The sequence below is a fragment of the Pocillopora damicornis genome, chromosome 2, assembly GCF_964200805.1.
Source record: "Pocillopora damicornis chromosome 2, jaPocDami1.2, whole genome shotgun sequence".
Lineage (NCBI taxonomy): Eukaryota > Metazoa > Cnidaria > Anthozoa > Scleractinia > Pocilloporidae > Pocillopora > Pocillopora damicornis.
The window spans coordinates 30,171,266-30,195,214 of record NC_142671.1 but is presented as its reverse complement, the minus strand read 5'-3'; the positions used below and the strand labels follow the sequence as shown (position 1 = coordinate 30,195,214).

The 23,949-nt window shown below is 37.6% G+C and overlaps 1 protein-coding gene across 1 annotated transcript; it reads right to left on the bottom strand.

Annotated features, from left to right (window-relative positions):
• Positions 1–14,956: 14,956 nt before the first annotated feature.
• LOC149050790 (uncharacterized) lies at positions 14,957–23,776 on the bottom strand. The gene is made up of 6 exons (XM_089198312.1): positions 23,132–23,776; positions 21,856–22,185; positions 21,526–21,777; positions 19,891–20,014; positions 18,956–19,027; positions 14,957–15,090 (listed from the first exon to the last, which is right to left on the bottom strand). Exons 1-6 carry the CDS (start codon positions 23,163–23,165, stop codon positions 15,015–15,017), a joined length of 888 nt encoding a protein of 295 aa, XP_089054438.1. The 5' UTR covers positions 23,166–23,776; the 3' UTR covers positions 14,957–15,014.
• Positions 23,777–23,949: the final 173 nt, after the last annotated feature.

The window sequence follows — 23,949 nt, the reverse complement described above, 5'->3', positions numbered from 1 at the left end:
GAGTTTTATCACTAGCCACAAACTTTTTTTTCTCCGCCAATTATATATTTTTCATTTGCAAGTTGTTGAGTTCTGCGTGAGACTTTTTCGATTGTCTGGTGATGTTACAGTTGTAAATGAAGATTTATGTTGGTTGGTACTTACAGTCTGTTGAGATCATCAACCCAACTGAAGACTTCTGAGGGCAAGTCCTTTAACTGATTATAGGATAAGTCCCTGTGAACAAGAATAAAATCATCACATCAAATATTAGAAATGCACTGTTAGATAAAGCTTATAACTTCATATAACTACTACCGAAAGAAAGTATCGTTTTATTACGTTCCAAGCGCACCTCGAATAAGCAACCGCCCCTCCCCCTCCTCCCTGTGAACAAGAAATCATCACATCAAATATCAGAAATGCGCTGTCAGATAAAGCTTATAACTTCATATAACTCCTACCGAAAGAAAGTCTCGTTTTGTTACGTTTCAAGCGCCCTTCGAATAAGCCACCGTCCCCCTCCCCACTCCTCCTTCTTTTTCTTAGATATGAAGAAAACCTGTTTCTATTGCCACTTTATCTATAACTCATTACATAGACAGTGATCTGTATTGCCCTCCTGGGAGAAAGTATTTGAACTGCCAAAAGACTGATCCAGGTATTTCCTGTAGCAGCTTTATCACTTTTGGTTTAGCTTCCTATACTGCTCCATACTGCCCAGCTCTTTTGACACAAGTTTTGCAGTTTATTGTTTACTCTTGAATGGTAACATTTTCTCCCAAGCCAGCTTGCTTTAGTCAACAATTTCAAATTAATGCAACTGAAAAAATACACTTGAGTCATCATGGTATGATCCATCACCCGTTCAGTGATGCCATGGGTGTTGAATTCAAACAGAGTACAGTTCTAATGTAGTTAAAACTGATGTCGACAGTAAAAATAATTTTGGCTTTTCGCATGTACAGGAAGTCCATAGATGACCTAGAATTTAATAATTTAATAATCCTTCACAAAAAGCAACTGAAAAGGTTCACAATTACAATCAATCAAACTTGGTTTGATGCTACTCTGGTTTAAAGATTTAATGAATGTAACCGAGAAGTTACAATTCATAGACCCAATGTTTCGACACTCCTGTATAGTGCCTTCATCGGGGGTGATCTACTCACTTCATCCAAAGGTCTTTACGTACGCTCAAATCAATCAAATTTACTATCTAGATCTAAAATCGCCAAAACAGTTTGCTCGTTTTAAAACGCCAAGCGATGTTTTGAGTTCCAAGATCTACTACAAACATAATTTTGGGAAGTCCTTGCTAACGAATTAAACTAAACAATTTACAGAATCATTTAATGATTAATGCGCCCGAAACCAAATGAACTGCCCATAACATAGAAGGTAGCTTTTACACAAATCCAAACCGCAGTACTCGTAATATGACCGTGTGTTGAAGAAATAAGAATTCGTACCAAGGTTTTCGACGCACATTTTTTCACGCACCGTGTTTTGCATCAACGCCGTCAATTTGCTTAAAAGCCTAAGCATGGGTGAGAGAAACTGTGACAAAATTTTGATGTCGTAACTGAGCTCTGATAATGGATGCTCCTGGGGGCTAAAGAACTGCAATCCTAAGACAAAGTGACAAAAAGTCTTGTTTAACTTGTACTTACCTGGTTGCCTGATCTCTGCCTTCCCCGTCCACCCCCGATACACGGTTTAGTTTGATTTTGAGGCCAGCTTCTAGTCCTGGTTTGGGTAGGGTTTGTGAAGAAGGGGGGGAGCTACATTATTAGAAGATGTTTTCTTGCTCGCCATAAACTTTGTTTTCTCTATCGGTTGTATATATTTCATTTGCAAGTAATGAAAGGAATTCTGCGGGAGACTGTTTCAGTCCCTCCCCTTAATGGCATGAATGTTACAGCAGTAAATAAAGATTTATATCAATTATAGTGCTTACAGGCTGTTGAGGTTTTTAGTCCTGTTGAAAACTCCCGGAGGTAAATTTTTTAACTGATTATTAGACAAGCACCTGTCAACAGGACATCATAACATGAGATAGTTAGATTTGTGCTGGTAGATAATAATACTGTTACCGGGAAGAAGTCTCCTTTTATTGCGTTTTAAGCGCCCCTCCCCCTTAAATAAGGTCCTGTCTCCTGTCCCCTTCCCGCCCCCCTCTCCTCCCCTCCCCCCTTTCCGCCCCCTCCTCTCCCCCATCCCCGCCCCAACTCCCCATCCCTCACTTTATTAGATAGGAAGAACATCTGTTTCTTTGCCACTTTAACAACTATAAAGCTTTTTACTACAGCGGAATTAGTACAAATTAGTAGTTTCTGAATAATAAAAATGTCTTGACAAAGCGCCCTCCTTCCAAAAAGCACCCCTTCTTTCAGCTGAAATTTTAAATAGGCGCCCGGGCGATTGTTCGTGGAAATGCCTTGAATAAAATTGGTTAATTATGTTTGACTAGAGGTTTTTTTTTTTTTATTAAAAATCAAGTGGGACTCGCGATGCAACCTGTCAAGATGAAATTTTGCGGTAGAAAATAAAGATTTATATCAATTAGTGCTTACAGGCTGTTGAGGTATTTAGTCCTGTTGAAAACTGCCGGAGGTAAATTCTCTAACTGATTACTGGACAAATACCTGTCAGCAAGACATCATAACATGAGATATTTAGATTTTTGCTGGTAGATCTCTGGGATGCAAATGCACCGGAATAAGAGGGGGCCAACAACTGTCCCCTGCCGAATAGAGAGCACTGGCACTCAGAACGATATGAAAAGTTGCTGGTGAAGAGGATTACCATTTTTCATTTTACCATTTTTTGTTTTGACCGAAAGAGTCTAATGTCAGATCAGATGGTAAACTTCACTCGGGGACTCCAGTTCTAATGATTAGCAAATTTCGTTTAAGAGGTGTGTTGTTTCTCGAAGACTAGGCCATTAGAATCTGTGAATTTAAAGAAAGAGTCCGCCGCATAAGGTATGAGTTCATTGGAAAGGGAGTAGAAGTCGTGGATAAGAATATGAAATTCGAGTGCATGCGTAGACGCCAACACGCTTTGTTTGGGATTGCCGGTAGATTGATTATTGTTTTGAGGTTTGCCGTTGGTTTCTGTCACTTCTCTCCTCATTCACTGGCTAGTGCTTCGTTTCTAATGCGCCGTTCTACATTTAGAGGCATTTCTCCTGGAACTCGCGTTCCCCATTGCATTTATTATGGCCAACACGTTTTGTTTTGGATTGCCGGTAGATTGATTATGGTTGCGAGTTTTGCCGTTGGTTTCTGTCACATCTCTCCTCTTTCACTGGCTAGTACTTCGTTTCTGTTTCGCTGTTCTACATTTAGAGTCATTTCTCTTGGAACTCGCGTTCCCCATTGCAATTATTACAATTTCGACTTGACCGTATAATTGTAATTCAAAGGACTGTTCTTGGTTAGAGCCTTTAGGGGTCAGAAGCTTGTGTCTCATTGATCAGCGGCATGACCGCGTTGACAACCTTGTTAATAAATTGTAAAAATCATGAAAAACTTTAGGAGCCTAAAACTCACGCTTTATTTCTGCGTGGGTTCCCTTAATTCGATCGAGCTCACAGGATATGTGTAATTGAAGGGTTTGTTAGAAACCTGGCCAAAATGTTAACCGGCCATCAACGCGCCAAAGTGCGCGAGGTCACTTTGACATTCCAAGTACTTGTCTTTTTACGCCTTATTATGCGAAGATGGGCAAATAATCAATATGCTGAGTTGAGAACATATTTTCCTCAGCAACCGATCGAACTATCGAAAAAGCCTCACACGGTTTTAATATGCTGTCCGTCAACTGCTAAATGAAACTGTACGGTTTCTTCGGCCATGTGTGAGCACCAAGACGGGCGACTCAGTTTATTTATTGCTTCTAAGATGGCCGTGGGTTTTTGCTAAATTTTTCCAAGTCGGTTAAGACATGGCTCTTACCAAAATAACGACATTAAAAAGGTGGGGCACCTACTCGTTTATCAGAAAATCACGATTTACATCACTAGCAAGTTCTCCGTCGAATAATATTCCCCATTTTGTTAAATTTCTCGCACTACTCACACGTGAAAATCATGCGCGATAAAGATGTAGAATGTAATATAAAGGAATGACCTTGAGGATTCATTCAAGGATCAGTCGTTGTTTCGCGAACTTTAAACAATTTTTGCGTTTTACTTGTTACATAAAACGCGGGAAACCTTTTCAATCTCTATTACCTAATGACATCACTGAGAATTACGCTGAATTAAACTGCGACCTTCAGGCTCGGCAATCTTTTGCATCATCCATACCCTTCTTTAAGTACGTTTGAACTACAATAGATTCCTTAGATTTAAGTCCTGTACCTGTTTCACATAATTTATGGAGAATGTAATCTAAAATTAAATTCAGTCTATTCATGATCACTCTTTAGATATTATGCTCTTTTCTAGACATACAAAGGAACAGCCCTACTTACAGTGTAAAGAAAACATCCTCAAGGCCTGTAAAAGCTCCTTCTGATATTTCCTCTAATTCGTTGTAAGAAAGGTCCCTAGAACCATAAAATCATCAAAAAGTAAAGCGTTAGCTTAGAGCTGTTTGGTGATGCCGGGCGGAATTTTATTTTTCTCTTATCAGTTCAATATGACGCCATTTTGCCATATTAAGACAGTGAAGCGCGAAAAGATGAGACGGTATTTTACTGCAATCCAGGGGAAATGTGGACGAATAACGGGGCAACAAAATGGCTGAGCAGAAAGATCCAGAATTTGACTATTTTCCTTTCAGTTTCTTAGGCTTCTCCTTTTAAATTCCTTAACTCCCGTGATTGACCAGAACAGAATTTCTCCTTACAATATCAATACATTATGAGGCAGTGAAAAGGCGAGAATAAAGAAAAATATTAATTAGGGGATTGTTAGTTGATCGGATATCAAATCCTCCAAACTGACATCATAAGAATTGTATAGAAGACAGTGAGGAGAATTAGTAAGGAGAATTTAGGCTATCTTGGATTCGAGTACTTGTACACTGTCAAGAAAATTACGACGCATACTCGTATTTAAAAAGCTCTGTTATTTGGGGATAGCCCCCTGACGTACTTCCGAGCGCTCCAAAATGTACTTGAACTTTTCAGCCTGCAGCTTGACATGGTGGCGAAATTCCATCAAGTGTTAGTTGTTGCCTCCCAAGCGACTTCCCAAATGTTGACAAAAACGACAACGCAAACAACTACTGCAGGAAATCATTTGATTGAAATAAATTGCGATCACTGCGCAATAATTACGGTAATTCCTCCGTCCCGCCCCGCCTCGCCCCCTCACCCCTTCGAAGTAAGACTCTTCGGTTAAGGCTTGTATGATCAATTTCGTCTCCATTCGATCACCGAGAGCGACAGTCTCACTGCATGTTTAAATGGCTATTTATCTTGAGCATCCAGTCATGATGTCCAACTAAAGGTGTTCACGAAGCCATATTGTTTCCTTCAGTGACGCCGTACTTTTCACAAATTACAGTGCCTGGTGTATGTTATGGCAATTATTTTGGACCAAAAGTTGGGGTCACATATTGAGCCGCATTCCTCATGATCAAGTTCAATTAAGGTAAAAAAGTATCTGATAAAATTTTCAATTTTGCCAAAGGTAACAGTAGAATCAAGAGTGTGACACCAAGCTGATGTGAACTTTCAAGATCTAAGCGAAATAGTCAAAGCTTTTGTTACTTTAAATTGGAAGACCCTGTGTGATGACAGACGGATCAAAATCAACCAAAAGAGACTGATGAAATGTTATAAATCTGGAAATCAAACGATAGACATCACGGAGATGACCAATTATAAATAAAGGGCTGAACTTTATTCATTCAAATAACACGTGACTATGTACTTGATTCCGTTTGATGACTCACGCCCACGGTTACAAAACGCTTGTCTCAAAAAATGACATCATTTCTTTCGAAACTTCCATTTACCCGGAAAATCACGCCCAATGACGAGTCAATTTTCATGAGCTCCTCGTCTTAACTGGATACACGATAAAAAAAAGGTTCTTTTCATGACAGAGAGAAGTGATAGATTTTAATTTTTCAGACTCATACCTACGTGGCTCGATGGTTTTCACCACGCATGTCCGGCTACTTTGCTGTCATTCCTGTAAGCAACACCTCATGGGTTTATGAGGAGTCAGCCCAGCATCTATACACCCTTTCTTCCTCCCATGTCATCCCGACACTTAACTGGGTAAGTTGTAGACCTTGACCTACTTTTGGTCCCTTTAAACAAATGTAAAATCAAAGTTTAACAGTCTTACTTACAGGTTCAGAGAAGCATATCGAAAGAATTTAAGGCCGGTAAAAACTCCTGAGGATAGAATCTTTAATTGGTTGTTGGAGAAGTTCCTATAATCAACAATTACAACAACAAAGTGTAAGCTATTACACAGAGGATAATTTTCTGCTTAATGAATAAAAGTGTTTGACTTCATATTGATATGATTTAAAAGTTAGGACTATTTTATATACCTTCATTGACTCTCCAAAATTTAACTTGGCTTTAGCCGCACTGAAGCTGTTTACTTAAGTAAACTTATCCTGGGGCTGAATAATATTATTTACTTGGTATTTTCTGAAAGCCGTAACATCTACTAATTTTATCAAAAGTGACAATTTCGAAATCATGAGACGGACGAGTTTTGTTTAATTGGGTGGAGTTGAAATTTAGTTCAAAAGTCAATCACAATGTTGCAACGCAACAGTAACTAACGCAGTTGTTTATTAGACGGGCATTTCTATCATACAGTTTCATTGCTGTAGAAGTTTTTCTTTTGATCGCAATGTAGTCTTTGTAGTAATTTTTTATTTATGTTCCCTTCTATTTATAGCTTTAGTTGCTTGTAATATTTTAACTCTTAAATTGTTATGTGCATTTGAAGATGTTACAGAATTTGCGCATCACTCAAGAAGTAGGCAGAAACACTCGACTACGTCTCTTGTTTCCCCCACACTTCTTTGGTGCTCTAGCCACTTTCTGCGTGCTTTAATTTACAAAGGAACAGAGCAGATTCACGACTTCTTTCTTTGTTAAATCTTTCAGGTCACACATCTAAACAGTTATTGTTATGAACTCTTAGATAAATGCGCATTATAATGTGTTTTTTTTTTCTGATTTTGAAAAGAAAGATAGTATATACAGTGTGACGGAAAACTATTTCGTTACCGTTAGTGAAAAAAGAAACGTAATGGGATCCTATAGGCAGTAAGGGCCACGTATAGAGAGATGACTCCTAGAGGATGTTGGCTCCTTGCATAACTTCTGTTATATTTATTGGTTTTTCACTTTTCCTTTTGCTTTTAAGTAGTTTTTGATTTACAGAAGAAGAATCTTACTCACAGCCCTATTTTAGCGTATTCATAAGCGTGAATGCCAGCAAATACTCTTGGAGGAAGATCTTGTAACTTGTTGTTGGACAGGTCCCTATAATCAACAAGTCAACGCAACAAATCGTATACTTAGAGATGTAGTGGAAATTGGTACTTTTCTTGAAAGTGCCTTTTATCTTCTTAAATTCAAATCAGTGAATGCGTAATTACATAGCGGAGTTTACTTTGCATCAAACTAATGCGCAAACAATGTGGAGTTCTGCTAAGTTTTGAACCGATAGACTTTTACAACGATCATTTTTATTTATTTTTTTATATCGTACTTGGTACTCGTGCTGCGTGAAAAACTTAATGCATCTCCCATCTATTACGGGCGATTTTACGGAAAAATTATACAAGAAAAACGGTTAAGCAAAAATGAAACCTTCGACTTGGTTTATTTATCAAAACGTAGCAATAGTTTGAGAAGACAATTAAAACACGCATGATCGGTCCAAAGGTCAATCCCGACGTTGTAACGCAATAGTGACTAACGCGAAAGTGTCACGCGAGAGTGTCGCAAATCAGCTCTGAGCCAAAGAACATCTTTACTACTCGCAGCTGGTTTTTAGCAGATTTGCAGCCATTGGCAAAAGGTTTCTCGTTCTTCGAATGAAACGCTCCAGCTGTATTCTCTGTATTCTCGTTTTTTTTTGTTTTTTGTTTTACTTTGGAGACAGCTAAACCAGAGAAAAGTCCAGTGATCCCAGTGGCAAAGAAGCATGTGTGAACGTTCACCGAAGGCTGCGAAATCAATCTTTTTTTAATACCTTTGGAGACGGCTGAACAAGAGAATCGAGAGACGGCAAAGGAGCATGTGTGTATGCAACATATAGAGACAGATCAGTTTGCGCAGTCGAGTGTAGTCGTCGTTGTATCACCGGCTCAAGCTGCCTCCGTTTTCTATTCGCTCTGCGCTGTTCTTTAAATTACTCCATATTTTATCAGATAATCTAATTTCCTGTGTATATCGTGTCCTAAACATTGATGAAGGCACAAAAATCTCGGGTAGAGGAAGAGATATGCATCATGCAATCTATCAGTCAGCGTTGAGTTCGACCCACCATCTTGGAATTTCATCTTCTACTAGAAGGCATAGTCACTTTACTCGTCGGAGATCTTACACACCATACTTCACTTTAACCTCACTCGCCTTCGCTCAGCAACTAGTGGCGACACTTGTTGCTGGTCCACTTATCACGACTTTAACAACAAATAGTTTTACTTTGAAACGTAGACGACGGAACCATCACAACCATTCCAATCTTGCGCAGATAAAGTGTGTATCCAATCTTCATTAGACAACAACAGCTATACTCATCTGACTGTGTGCACGTTGAATACTCGCTGTATTGCGAACAAATCTGCATTATTTGCTGATTTCGTCTATCAATGTAATGTCGACTTATTTGTAAAAACTGAAACCTTGTTATCGGATAACGGATGCAATGCGACAGCTTCTCCTGGCTTCAAGCGATATTTATTTGTCCCAAGAGTGATCGTGAAAGTGGGGGTACGCTTCTTCTGTTTATTTTTTTAACTTTTTTATGGGGCATGACTCATATAATACTGGTATAACAATACAATATACCTTAAAAATCGAAAATACAAGATAAAGCAAAAACATTCATTGAGAGAGAAAACCAGACAAAAAAGTCGGGGACACAGTAGGACTGGTGCGAACGGGACACAAGTACCTATGCAAGGCACCGCCCGTGAGATGAAAAAGGAAACAAAATCATGAACATTGAGATCGGTAACACCACTCAGACATTTGAACTGGAAAACGAGGTCATTTGACATTTAAAAAAGCAAACGAGATTTAAAATAATTAGGCTACTTTTTTCGCAAACTCTAATTCGTTCAAGAACGTCATTTGAATGTTCCGACTCTCTCGTCTCCATCAAATCTTCGAAATTCACGTCTCAGATTTGTCCTAATATATCGTGACCGTACTCAAAGAACCAATCCTCTGACTATTATCAGTTTTATTGAGGAGTTCTCAGACTTCTTGGAACCTATTATTTTTTCTCATGATCCTCTTTTCTTAACTGATGATTTCGATATCCGCGTTGATTATCACAATGACACAGCGGCCTGTCATTTTTTTGGATTTATTGGAGTCGATATCATTAACGCGACATGTGTCGTAATCAACACATGAACTGGGCCATGTATTGGATCTGAAAATTACGCGGAACTCAGATAACTTAAGCAGCTGTTAATGTATGCCTGAAATCCTGTTTTCGTTTAATCTGACACTGCTATTCAAACTGAAAACAACTCGACCACCCTTAAAGTTAACCATGTTTCATTAAACGCGTTTAGAAAGCTGCGATCATTTGATATGAACGCATTTCTTACGATGAAAAGTATCGAACACTGCGTAAGGGACATCCATTCATGGATGTTGAACGATTATCCTAAACTGAACAACAATAAGACCGAATACCTCATTATTGGACACCACAAAAGGGGAAAATTGGATACCTGTCAGTGCTCGTGTTGTTGACTCGAACATCAAACCTGTGCCCATCGCTAGCAGTAAAATCTCTGCGTCTGGTGTGATTCCAGGCTGTCTGTGCCAACACACGTCACAAATATATGCAGCTTTTCATTTCTCACAACAATCAACAGTCAACAGAGGTCCTCATTGGTGTGTTCATTACAACCCGAATAGGCTGGTACAACAGCTTTCTGAATGTATCAGCAGTTTTTTTTATACCTAAGCTGCAGCGGATAAAGAATGCTTGGGCTAGACTGATCTTCAGAGAACAAAAATTTTGTCATATAACGTCGCTCAGTTTTTCATTACATTGGCTACTGATAAGAAAAAGAATGGAGTTTAAAATACTTCAAATTACTTTTATGATTCGTTAAATAAGAAATTTTTGGCTCATTCTTACCAAATTATGATCTCGGAATTTCCAGTTACAGACCCGTTCTTAGTCATACCTGTTTTAAGTCTGAAGCTAGCCTGGGTGAACTTGTTTTGATAAAATACTTGAATGCACTTCCTCTGAATATGGGGAGTGAATAACTAATTTCGAAATCGCATTTTTTTTAATGGACATTTTTAATCAGAGCGTTTTATTATAGTTCAAATTTCTCTTTTAATTATGATTTAGTCGTTGTGGTAACCTTTCATTCACATTCCCCTTACTTCATAGCTTTAGTTGATGGTAATATTTTAACTCTTGTGATGCGCATTTGAAAATTTCATGGAATTTGCACATCTAGACTTTTTACTATGATTATGATAATTATTATTATTATTCTCATTATCATCTTTAAAATACCCCAGTCTCATCAATGTTAAGGAGTAGCTTTGTTAATAAGATATTCCAAGGGTGTGTTGCTTCGCTCATGTATGAATGCTATCCACCAAGGAGGAGCAATACTCCGAGACAATCGCTTCCTGCCATCTTCAAATCGAGTAGTGGTACAAGGCCAAGACGATTATTGACTTTTTTTTCTCGAAACAATGTGAAATCCTCTGCACTGAATAAACTGTGTTGCTCACATATAGATTCCACTTGCTATCGAGTACCTTAGAGTGTCCTTCCAATTCAGGAAGGAACGTTTTGGGTAGAAAAACTTACATACCATTTAATGCAATGCGACGGTACTACAGCCCAACTAATCAACGCAACTAAAGAAGTTTCTTGTGTTTACAATCAAGCCGTAATTTCGCAGTACAGGAAAGGGCCAGAGCAGAATAAACTTCGACACCGCAAACAATGCACAAAGAAGAAAACATTTTCGCTCACTATTTTTGGTAAGAGAACCAAGCCAAAATCAAAGATGGGGAAATATTCAAAAGATACCCTTCAAACATGCTGATGAACGAACTAGAGTTGAGCTATCGATGTAACAGTAGCTGACACTGTAAAAAGACGGTTTCGTGCTTCGTTTTGAAATTAATATATCACAACAGCTGATTCGGACAGTTTTTCTTTTGTAAAGTTTCGATAAAAAGCTCCACTAGTAACATGTTCTGTCGATTGGAATCGTTAGTAAGCGTCATTTTGCAAAAAATTTCTATCGGTTTGAAAGAAACCTTGATACCCTTGATACAACGTGCTGGTTGATTCACGTATTTAAAAAAAAAAAAACAAAAAAATCAAGTGTTCGAAGCGACCGAAAATAAGTCACGATGGCTCTTTCTCAAAAGCAACCTCGTGTTAAAGAATAATGTTGAGTCAGTCCGTTGTAATTTATATGAATTGTAATCCAGATTTAAAGGAATATCTGCATGGTGCATGACAAAGTATATAATTAAAAAAACTCTCGGTACGATGTAAATAATGTGCAACTATTTTTAACGTTATCGGATATATCTTACTGAAAAGTTAGCTTGGCCTTACTAATATTCCTTTATTCTAAGGCCGAATAGCATTGTTTATTCAGCATTTTCTGAGGTTGATACTATCTGCAAATCCGAGTAGAGATAATGATTTCAAAACCATAAGACACATAATATTTCGACTACTTAGCTGGAATGAAGATCTAATTTGATGAAGTAATAAACTGATTGCTAAAATAAACCTTATGTGCTATCCTTTGACCCCTGTATAGTCCAACATTCAAATATCTGAAGCTGTTTAGCGATTTGAAATGTCTCTTTAGGATTAACGTCGCTCGTGATCATAATAGATTCATTAGTTATTCGGTTTCATTTATTAAATTGAATCGAACTCGCTTATTGATAAACTTAACGAAATATTTGAAATCATCTTAAAAAAAGATGCATCCTTTCAACCCCTCTGGACACAAATTTCAACGGTTACTTTAAGGAACCCTTTGGCTAAATGTTTTCTACTGATCAAAAAGTAACAATACGGCGAGAAAACTATTTCGTTACCGTTCGCTGTAATACAAACTTTGTGAAACAAGAGGTTTTGTGTGATCTTATTAAGCAGTTATGGACGGTTTGAAAGTGGTGGCTCGAGCTACTGGATGTTTGGCTCCATAGTTAACCAAATTCAATTTCAATTTATTGATTTCCGATTATTTGTTTTGCTTTTCATCAACGTTGATTTGCAGTATAGGAGTCTTACTTACAGCGTCAACCGCCCCTCGTAGGGAATCTTGATGCCAGCGAACACCCCTCGCGTCAAATGCTGTAACCGGTTATTGGATAAGTTTCTGGAATAAATAAGTCATTTTAAAGAAGCGTGAACTCTGCTGTCTGCGACGTGTGTTTTCCTACATCTTGAACGCACCCGATGCTTTTTCAAAATAATAATAACGTTTGCATTTACCTCGCATTAGTGGATAATTAGATCAAGTTACTCTATCCTTGATAGATTCTGATGCAAAATAACATCGTTCAATTAATTTACCGACATTTCAAGGCACACCATCTGGTTTTCTAAGCAGCGACACAAATTTTAAAAGATGGCGAAAACTTTGATCAGATTAATTGCTTGTCGATGATTAAAACTCGCATATTGAAAGAATGGAGGACTCATTTTAAATCACCTGTTGTTATATTCCTTTAATCTTGCTGGTGATAAGACCGAATAGTTTATTAAAACGAAAAGTGACCAGAGAGAATCTTTCAGTCGAAACAATGAAGAGTAACGTTGATATTAGCACATGAATGTAATCTGAAATTCTTTCAGAACTCTCAGCATAGATTTATTAACACACTAAACATTAACTGAATTTTCATTTGAGCCACGAGCACTAATTTTCTATTGAATGACATCCATCCATTATGAAATTTGTCAGAGATTGAAAGACCAAAGCGACGCGGTCGGGGAAGAGAGAGGTGATTGATTACCGCTGCAAAAGCGTCGCGCTGTTTTCGCAATTTAGGTTGTTAAGACAACTTTCTTTTTCGTCTACCTTAAGTTGAAAAAAAAAGAAGAGAAAAAAAAGACCTACAAGGCAGGCAGCAGAGGTAGTTTTACGGCTGGTACGGGAACAAAAAAAATATATAATCTCTTGTACAGGAGGCAAAAGCGCAAAAAGTGTGATTCTCAAAAAGGCGAGGAATGAGTCGGAAAATGTTTGGGCTTGCCATGTTTTTTAACTTTGAATGTTGATAATGTCAAAGAGGGTTTCTTGTATAGCTTGCGAAACATCAGTGCATTAAGTGTCATTTTCAAAAGGACGCGAAAAGGATTGAAACATTACTTCGGGTCAATCGAAAATGGCGCGGAAGTTTTTGAATATGGAATGGTTATGAAGTTGTAAAGAGGGTAACTGTCTGGTTCTCGCAACCAGAGCGCGAATGTTTGTGATTTTGATTGTTTACTAAGCCGTTTTGGGCTGAAAGAGATCACAGAAAGAATTTCATGGGCAATTCGAGAGAAAACTGCACAAATAAGGTGTGATTGTAAAGATGCTGAACGGGTCAAAAATGTCGATAAAGTCGCAGAAAGAGTTTATCGCTTGGCGCATGCAGTTTGAAAGAGCGTGATTATAAAAAGGCGAGGAATGGGTCGAATAACATTTGGCTCATTGAAAAAAGTGTTTGAATTTTGAATGTTGATGAAGCCGAACTAGGAGGTTATTTTGAAGCTAAGCTCGAGCGTCACCTGCGCGAAGGAGTGTGTTTTCAAGCGCAGTGGATCGAAAAACTTATTTTGCCCAATGGACGGCGGTGCGAAGAATGAACTTTTTTAACTCTCCCCCATGCGTCACCCATTTGAAAAGCAAAATCAAGATAAGAAAAATAGAGTTTAATCAAGAAAAAATCGAATGACTAAAATCTTCTACAAGCTAATCCCAGGAAACATGATTGCTTCGCTGACGTGCTTGCAATTGAGAGAGCGGAAATTTGACTTTGTAACGTTTTTTTATAAGGAGGAGTATAGATAAACCATGTTCCTTCAATTCAATTCGGCCGAGGTTGTCCTAGAGACGTTAACGTTTCAAATAAATCCCACCCCGAGACTACCACTTGGATCATCTCCAGAGCTCTGTTTAAGTTTAAGCTTTGAAACTAAAGGATATTCGTAAAGTTGACAGCTTTTGCGGGGAAAGTTCTATGACAGTGCTCAACGCATGAATAAGCTGTCTAATATAGAACTAAAAAAGTTTCCAAAACCAAAATAAAAGCTTGTAACCGGAATCCAAACTGTTATGTCACAGGCACGCCATGATCCTAATGGATAACGCAAGTTTTAAAGCAAAAACATTCCTTGGTAAAATCACACCGCCCTAGGAATATGAAATATTATTATCGACGCACTAGGTTAAAGGCGGTTGAACATGGAAGATTATTTACCAGTTATGTCGTTATGTTGAAGGAATTGGCGACTCAAAGTGAGCATCATCGAATTGTATTGTTTGAATTAATTTCATAACTAGATCTAACCATGATAAACGACGTTTTGTTATCTAGTTGCAATGGTACACTTATGTCCCTCAAGCATGAAGATAAGTCTCTTACCGGAGACTCCAGATAAATATGTAATGTAAGTGGACTAAGTTGCAAAAGACAAGTTACCAATTTAAGAAATATTGTTTTATTTTATATTTTTTGACAGGATGTTTCGATTCCAACTCAGTCTGATGCGAAAGCCCATATCATGTCTCTATACATCGGCGCATGGTCAAAAAATCATTAATAAATGTTCGTAAGCTAAAGAAAAGTCCTCCTTACGGATATTTTAGCCTTGTGTTGTTACTAAAGGCCCCTGCTGGCAACTTCTGCAACTCGTTCTTGGACAGGTCCCTAGGAACAAATTAACAAATCAATCATCTATTTATAAAGGGAGTAAGTTTCTAAAGAAACTCTGGTGCTACGTCGTGGAAGAGTATAATAGGATAATTTGGAACTATCAACTGATTTGATAACGTAAATTGGCGATTTGCTCTAACGAAGGGCTAACGCTTGAAACCGCGGCTTTGAAACTAATTACGATGCCCAATTCACGTTAACAAATCGGTTAATAATACCAAATTACCTAATTACTTTATTTACTCCACTGTTAACCAGAATTAAATAGATTACAAAAAAATTAAGGACTTGCACTGTCCGTATGGTGCTTTTTAATTTGAGCCTCACGCAAAAATGAACTTGCTATGAGTTTTTCCTTTAACTTTAAAACATTTTCCGATTTCAAAATGGCTGATCTACGGAAATGTAGATTTATCAGGATTATCCTTATGCCATTTACCTTTCCGATGGAGCAGCGATCATTTAATCAAGATAACTTTTATCAACTAATAGATCAGTACACTTCCTCCAACAATTTAGTTTGAACTTTTCGGCCAATTCCACATCTGTGAGGAGTATCTGTGGCAAATTATTGCTGAACAGGTTTTTAACAGTTTTTTTGGCTAAAAAAATTACTATGGCAACGCTACAGTCTAATACAGTGTCACCCAGTTTTAGCTTTCCGTGTCTATCACTCAAAAACGAGTGCGGTGAACCCAATATTTAATTATTCAGTACTGGTCAGCACATTATGACTTAGCTCTCGCAAACTGTTAAAGATATTAGAGGAATAAATTTAGACCCACCTTAAATTACCGAAAAGCTAAGGGGGCACTGAGACTACCTCACAGGCTTTTTTTGCTCTCAAACTCTCAGCAAAACCTATCTCTTTATAAGCTGATTGCAATTTAACATGAAAAAAAGGTATGATCACCAAACTCGCTTTCAAGTAGGAAACACATACAGTTAAAGTTACGACTATTTTTAAAATACCGGAAAGTTAAATGGTGAACTCCTGCGGCATGGAAAGAAACTATTCGACTTCATTAAACCTTGGGTTTATGAAAATTAGGAAAATTGTTCAAAAGCCTCCGTAACGGTCATGATTTTTTTGCTCTTGTACAGCGAGCCATTAAAAGGGTTTTCCTACTAAGCTGACCAAAAACGATTTTCTTTCACTTGGCCTCGATTAAAGGGAGTGAGCACACTTGAAATTATTAATTAATAATATATAACTTAAGATAATTTCCGAAAATACCAGAGCTTAATTTGACCAAGGCTTTTGCTGTTTACCAGAACCAGCAAGAATAATTAATATGCAATGATAATGATGCACACGGAAACACCCGCAATGTTTTTGAATCTCTTAGAGGATAGTAAATACATGTAACATCAAGTTTTCCTCCACAACAAGGATTAGAAGCAAGTGTTTATATTCTTATAGTAATTCCAATGCTGCGCTCAGAAGTAATTCTGTTCTACTTTGTGTATCAGCTTTAAGTGACTTCTTTCCTATGAATATAGAGGTTAGCTCCGAAGGCTTAAACTGGGTCTAATATAAAGAGCGTTTCATTTGATCTTCAGGGTCAGTGTAGACATGTATGGACAGAACCGGGGGGGAGGGTGCGATGAGGGCATCCACGCCCTTTCCCCATTCCCCTGAGGACCGTGATGATTAACTTGTTACTGAATGACGGTTACAAAGAGGGTTAAAGAAAACAAAATCTAGCAAACAGAAAAATTGAAGCACAAAATTCATATCCAATTCTAAATCAAATTTAGTCAATTGGTCTATCTCTATAGCATTTAACAATAATATAATCATTAATACCATCTGCAAACTTTATCGATATTTATTTTGACAAGATTCTGTTCTCAAAAACTCTACTTCTTCTCAAAGCTTAATCGTTTTCTTCGTCATAATCTAGTTAGTGAAAATCCAATATAATCATGACGACCTTAGAGGATTCTGGTCGGCGGCAAGTGCAGACTCACGGGAAGTATTGCAACCTACTAAAAAGTGTCACGTTAGGGTTCTACAACAGCGATGGTCTTTAACTGTTCATGGGCAATGTTTTCAAACGGTTGCCTCAGACTGTTCATTGACAGCAAATCAACAATGTCAATGCGCTTAGCTTGTATCCAACCGTTCCTAAGTGGTTTATTAACTGTTGCCTTCTAGTGCCTTTGGAATCTTACAGCGGATGTAGTTCTGTAGGGAATTTTCATCAACGGTGTTGCAGCTGTTATCTTCAAGAATTCGTAAGAGTGGTTTCGGGCAGTTTATCTTCATGCATTTCCAGGCGTTGTTGGGTGATAACAATTCAACGCTCCTCATCAGTGTCGAATCAGTGGTTTTGTATGAGCTGTATTCGACCAGTCATTAACAGTTTAGCAGCAGATGTCTTCAAGGGGAGTTAAGTGGAGTTGCTCTTGTGACAGCTGTCTTCAAGATTTCATCAGTAGTGGCATGCAGATGTCCTCAAGCGATTATCAGAGGTGTTGTAACGAATATCCTCAAGCGTTGGTAGGGTTACTGTAGCGACTGTGTTGAAGCGTTCATCAGCGGTTTGGTAACGAAATGCTTTCATGTTTTCATCAGTGGTGTTGTAACGGTTGTGTTTAAGGGTTCACCAGCAGTAAGGTAGCAATTGAATTGTAGAATGACGTCTCATGGTTACATATGCCGGGGTTGTAGGTATCTGCCAAACATGGGCCGAAATACATATACGTATATGTACCAGGGCCGGTTGACCACAATGGAAGCCCATAAAAACCTCAGGCATCCACATTGCATGCAAATGAGGCAGCTGTTAAAGCTCTGATAATCTTTCACTCCGTTTTTCATGGCACAGCGATGGCCTTCATTCTGAGATTTACTACCTGGTTCTTAGCAATAAGCTGATATGCTCCTCATGCAGAGCACTTTGTATTAAGCTGATCTAAGATCGACAATTCGAGTATTTTTACACTGCAGTGATCCGACAAGGGTAAATGTTCTTTGATTACAATATTAGATAATGAGTTTTAAGAAATTTATTGGCCTAAATTTTCAGCTGATCTCAATATCGTTTTCTTTTACTTATCTCGCCGTGTAACTTTCCAAGCTGCTTTACCTAAGTCATTCAGTTTTTTCTACCTAAAAGTCTTACAGAGCCGGAAGAGAGCCTAAAAGACATAGTCATGATGGACGAGATTTTTCCAAATTTGTCGTGGATGATATATTTTCCATGTGAGGGTCATTTCGCCCATCAGTGTTTATGTTCTACGCTCAATCTATTGGGAGCAAAAGAATAACTACTCTGATATTGATGTTCCAATATAAATATCTTATCGAAGTTTATTCATCACTCAGAAATTACATATCTTTTAAAGGTTATCTCTGGAAATACTTCGTTTATATCCAGGAGAAATGTTCACATTTGGCCACCTAGTTTTTGGACGACGATGCCCTTAAAATGTCTAAGTATTAGTTTTTTTTCACAGCTCCTAACAAAATCATACCCTTGGCGCTCGTGGAATACCAATTTCGTTACTAGATTCAACGGGTTTTCTTTGTCAGGTTGTAGTTGCTGCTGTTGTTGTTTTTGTTCTCTTTTCACCTACTAAACAGCTGCATGTGGGCTGGATGGTCTAACTTACTATTGCCATGATCAAGCTCAATGCGTGGATCTTAGTATAGAATAGCGGATATAGTACTTTTTAAAGTGAATTTTGCAAATCAAAGTGCATGAATTTCGCAAATTAGCTGAATTTAATTTATGCATTTTGATTTGCGAAACGCACCCAAAAAACGTCACTGAATGAAACATTATTTTCTATCCGTTAATCTTCAATACATCAAAATACAAATGAAGTTGACAAAGTCAACATGACTTACAATTTTAGCAAATCAGAATTTCTGCTGAAAACTTCCTTCGGCAAGTACTTCAGTTTGTTGTTTGAGAGCGTGCTAAAGCCAAAAAGAAAGTCAGTTTCAACTCAAATTATAAAAGGATAATCAGCAGCTAGCCGAGTAAAACCATCATCAGTCTTTACCGAATGAGTGTCCAAAAAAACAAAAAAAAACCGGCAAAGAAACTCTTGATCAAAAGTAAAACAAAGTCAATATCTCAAACTCCTGTATAAATCTGACTGAAAATCAACCTATGTAAAATTTTCAAATGCATTGAATATGCAATCATTGGTTTTTTTACATTCTAATTAGTGACAGAAGTATAAAAATCTAACAATTTTTAGATATGCTAAGTAAATCAGTTGGCTCTTCTTTCTTTTCGACAATCTGACTGAAGATAGAAAGGGAATCGCCCGACGTATCTGGTTCAACAGTTATGGAATGTAATTCTTCTTATTTCATATGAAATTTCTTATAAAACTACAAACGACCTTACAATGATTTTTTCTTTAGCATAACCTCTCGTACTTTAGGGAATCATTCTGCTACTTCCAAAGCCAAATTTGAGGCTTAATTGTATTCATGAAAAAATTACGCGCGTCTGATTGGCTGAAAACGATTGCATTTTTCATGTAAATTCTAAATAGCGCGTGCGCTGCCAAAATTTCGTCCTTCTTGACTTTCTGTGGTCAGTTTTTCATATGGAAATCATAAACAGGACTAACGGGTAACGACATGATTTCGAGTGCAATTTGGTGTAACTAAGCACACATATAAATCTGTCAAAGACTACACATTGTACTAGCCCTACGGACTCGTGCAATTTTGTTGTCTTTGAAAATTTATTGGTGCTTATTAACACCAAATTGCACTCGAAATCATGTCGTTACCTAAACTTATATGGTGCATTAGGTACTTACAGTTTTCCTGTTGCTCGGGGAATTTTCTGTGGAATTGACTTTAGCTGTTTTGTTCCACAATCGGCCGATACTAAGCTCCTCATGATACCTTTAAGGACTTTGCATTGGCACTGTTGAGGGCACTCTGACAAACAAAAACAGACTTCCATTAAAATTTGATTGAATCATATCTGTTTTCAATTGCTCCCTTCTATTCAAAGATATTATCAGCTGAAAGCTATTGAATCAAATCGATGATGGCATGTTACAAAGTGTAACATCTGTTTGGCTAAGAATTGTTCAAAATCATCCAAAATTAATATGCTCTCTTATCAAAATAGATGACATATTTCAGATCTCATTTGTAATTAATATTCAGCCGTTAATGCAGGATTTTATTCGCCAGGTATGAAAATGATCTAATACTTAATTATTGGGATCTGTTGTTCTTTGGTATTTTGCTTTTGATCTGTTGTACATTTTGCCGTTGATGTTTGCTACATAGATTCAAACAAACCGAACCTACTTTTAATTCTCACTTTTAAAGAGATCCAAATAGATTGACCTACTAATCCTCTATTTCCTGGCTATGCTGACCGAAAAACGGCTCTCACTTTTCTATGCACAAATTTTCTAGCGTGCATTGCCTCTTGCGTGGTCGAAATAATGTAAAATACCTTCAGGCTAACTATAGGTATCGTCTACTAATCACTCTTGAAATGAAAACTGACAACAGGTGTTTGCATCACTTTCTGGTAGCTACATTTGAGCTCACGGGAAAACCCGCACTGACGCCGCCTTGCCACTTTTGCTAGTTGTGTCTTTATCCATTCTGAACGATTTTGCGAGTATTCAATAGTTTGAACAGTACAGTTTTTAATGGTATCACAGCGAAAATCGTCAAATACAGATCGATTGCAGACAGTATTATTTTCAAAACGCTTCGTCATGTGAGAAAGGGAAAATCAGTTCCCCATTTTCAATGTTATTTGGATTAGTTTCTCAGTGGGATCAACGGATGAAAAAAAATTTATACAACAATTCAATTTTTTTCCTTTTTCTAATTTATATAAATCAATTAATAATGGTCAGAAATCGATGAAAACCAAACAGTAAAAAAATTATGAGGAATATATTATTTGAGACCTGGTTTGATTCTCTCTCTAACGAGGAGAAAGATCAAGACATGATAAATTTCTTGGACAAAGCCGCACTATGGAGTTTCTCCTAATTGGTTTACCCCCCTTCATAATGGTAACAGATTGCATATCTGACTTCCAGTACAATTTCAAACGCGAGTCCCCTTCTATTCCTTCTATGGCTGCTAAGTTAGATACAACGGCTGCTACAACTTCGTTTTCTCAAGACTTCTTTCACAATGTTTATAAGAAAAACACTGCTCCAGAATGTACTCAATAAATAATCTGCTTAGAGCAAGGTGAGCGTAATCTATTTGAGACAGACTGGTACCTTAGACAAGAAAATCAACGTTGTTTGTTGAAAGACAAAACAGTGGCTACTAAACAGACGCAATTTTCTAAAATTATTCTAAAACCAAAAATTCCTAAAATCGACACAAGACAAAGAGAAAGGTTTACCAAAAGCATACTCATCAACTGAGATCCCCTTGAAGTAAAGATGTAACTTGAGACTTACTCTCAACAACAAGACTGATGTTTTTCCTCTTCAACAGGCCATGGTCGTCCACTTCGCAGCTGTAATTTGTATTTCTTTCTTCTTCAGTGACGTTGATTTGAAGTCGCACGCTAGTGCTGTTTTGCACAACAGCGCCATTCTTTCTCCAAACAATGCGAGGAGCTGGTCCACCTTCCGCCGGGCACCACAGAGATGATGAATCATTGAGCAGGACAAACTGAGTTTTTGCGACCTTTTCTAGGTGAGTAGGAACTAAGCAAAAACACAATAAGACATGAATAAACTGAACCAATGAGAAAATAATAACATCTAAACCTAACAAATATTTACCTGTTACATTTAGTTCTTTTCCCTTATAGGTATTGTACGTTAGCACGTATCCATGGTGAGATGAAAATCTCAACCACATGTTCTTTCCACTGGAACGTAGTTTAATGCGAGGAACGTATCTTCCACAAAATACACCCAAAAGATTTCCAGACTGATTATACCCATCACGGATCTCAAGATATTCCTCATCAGCACAAGGTGCTCTAGGTGAGTCAGGGTCCATCCATAGCCCCAATTCTATTTCCACATATTGCCCTTTTTCTACTTGAGGACGGTAGGTTGTATTAAAGTCTGGGATGTATCGGGAGTATACTTCCGCGATTATTGCAACTGTAACAAAGATCATAATTTCACAGAGGAATAAGTATACGCAATTTGCACAGTTAGTTAATTAATGACTGTCTATCTCGTTTTTCTAAGCCTCCGTTATCGTGTGCGTAAACGATAATGTAAACTCAAAACTCCTACGTCAATAATAAACAACTGATTCATGCTGTGCCACAAGAGTCAAATGTTCCGTCAGTCATCTACGTGGTAAGCATGGATTTCACACATAAACTTTACGTAAATAACGATGTTCTTGTCAAGAACTGTTATGAATAGCCCTTGGTTAGGCTTGGATAGCTTCCGTTCGCATGATAGTCTAAAAACTGCCAGACTGCAATGCTCATCGATAAAATTGCATAGTTTGATTAAAATTTTTACCAAGACTCTTAAATTACGCTTTTAATTACCCTCGGTGGCCTAAAAAGATCGTTCCTTCAGTTAGAACATATTTTCACAAATGTGGATGATAACCTAGGCCCAACATGTAGCGCTAATTATAGCTAATTTATGGAGTATACAGATTCCTCAAACTTAGCACAATAACATTTCTTTGCTGAGTCGTAATAATCAAAATGGAAGAGCTGCTAAAAGGTATTAACACTGTAAAACAAAACGAGAAATTATCAAGGTATAACAACAAAATATTTGTATTTAGAGCCAATGAATTTCACTGAACTTTCCTAAAACTGTTCTGCGTATAAATAATGTTACTGATTTCCCTTGGTTTTGCCCATATTTTTACGTGAACTTGCTGACAGAATACTTGCCTCGAATACTGCTTATTTTTAACCATTCTACAGATAGAATTGATCCAAGCTTACCCTCGGCAGATGAGAATAATCTTTGCGTTAAAATTTTCTTACAAATTTTCTCACAACCAAAACTACTCAAGGGTGTCTCACGCTCGCTCGTGAAAACCACACGTCTTAAACAGGCGCAACCGACTTACCCAAAACAAAAGTGAAAGTCCAAATGTTAAACATCTTTCCTAGAAAGAAAAGCAAATGAGAATAAAAATAAATTCAAATCTATCTTATCTGTGAGCCTCTACTCAGCACCTCAGCATATCTATACGTTGTAAACGTTGCGATCCAGTATCATCATCGGCTTCGACCTTATAGCAACATCCGGCATATTTCCATTGACTGCTCTTTTATCATTGTGTCACACCTACCCCAATTCTAGTAGTATTCCATACAGTGTTCTTTGTGAAAAGTTGTGTCGGCAAATGAAATGAAAATTCATCGTCGTCACAATTTTATTAAGAAGTCAGTTGCTCACATAACGACACAAAGCGTTATGTTCTCTTATCTTCGTTTTTTTTTTCCCTTTCATTATTCTCCGGCAGTGTAGCATAAGGCCCTACTTAAATTAATTTCATCAACAGTTATAACACAAAAAAGCTACAAGATTACCTGAATAGTGTTTCTTTCCTTTCTCCGCTAAAGTGTTTTTATGCTGCAGTCGCATTTACCAACACAACAAATATTTTATTCACGTATACATCAATAAAACCCTAACAGATGTTTCAAGCTGGTGTGGTTATACGTAAGTTGCCCAAGTGGAGGCTCGACATATTTTTATCTCAGGTAGCCTCTGAAGAAGAATTTTTCAATGTGTTTAACAAAGCTGAACTGAGGAAAAGAAAAAGATAAAAAAATAGTGTTCGCACTAGTTATGGCAAAATAATAACGTAACTCATTTTTTCAGAGGAGAAAATCTTTCACAAAATGAAGTCAGCCTCTAATACCTCTGGTCATTTCCTCT

Bases quoted from the DNA above. Each gene is read 5' to 3' on its own strand.
- LOC149050790 (XM_089198312.1), bottom strand. From the start codon at position 23,165: ATGTTTAACATTTGGACTTTCACTTTTGTTTTGG. The intron at 21,778-21,855 runs GTAAATATTTGT...GTTTTTGCTTAG, and splicing joins AAAAGAACTAAATGTAACAG to TTCCTACTCACCTAGAAAAG. The intron at 19,028-19,890 runs GTAAGTACCTAA...TTTTGGCTTTAG, and splicing joins CCCCGAGCAACAGGAAAACT to CACGCTCTCAAACAACAAAC.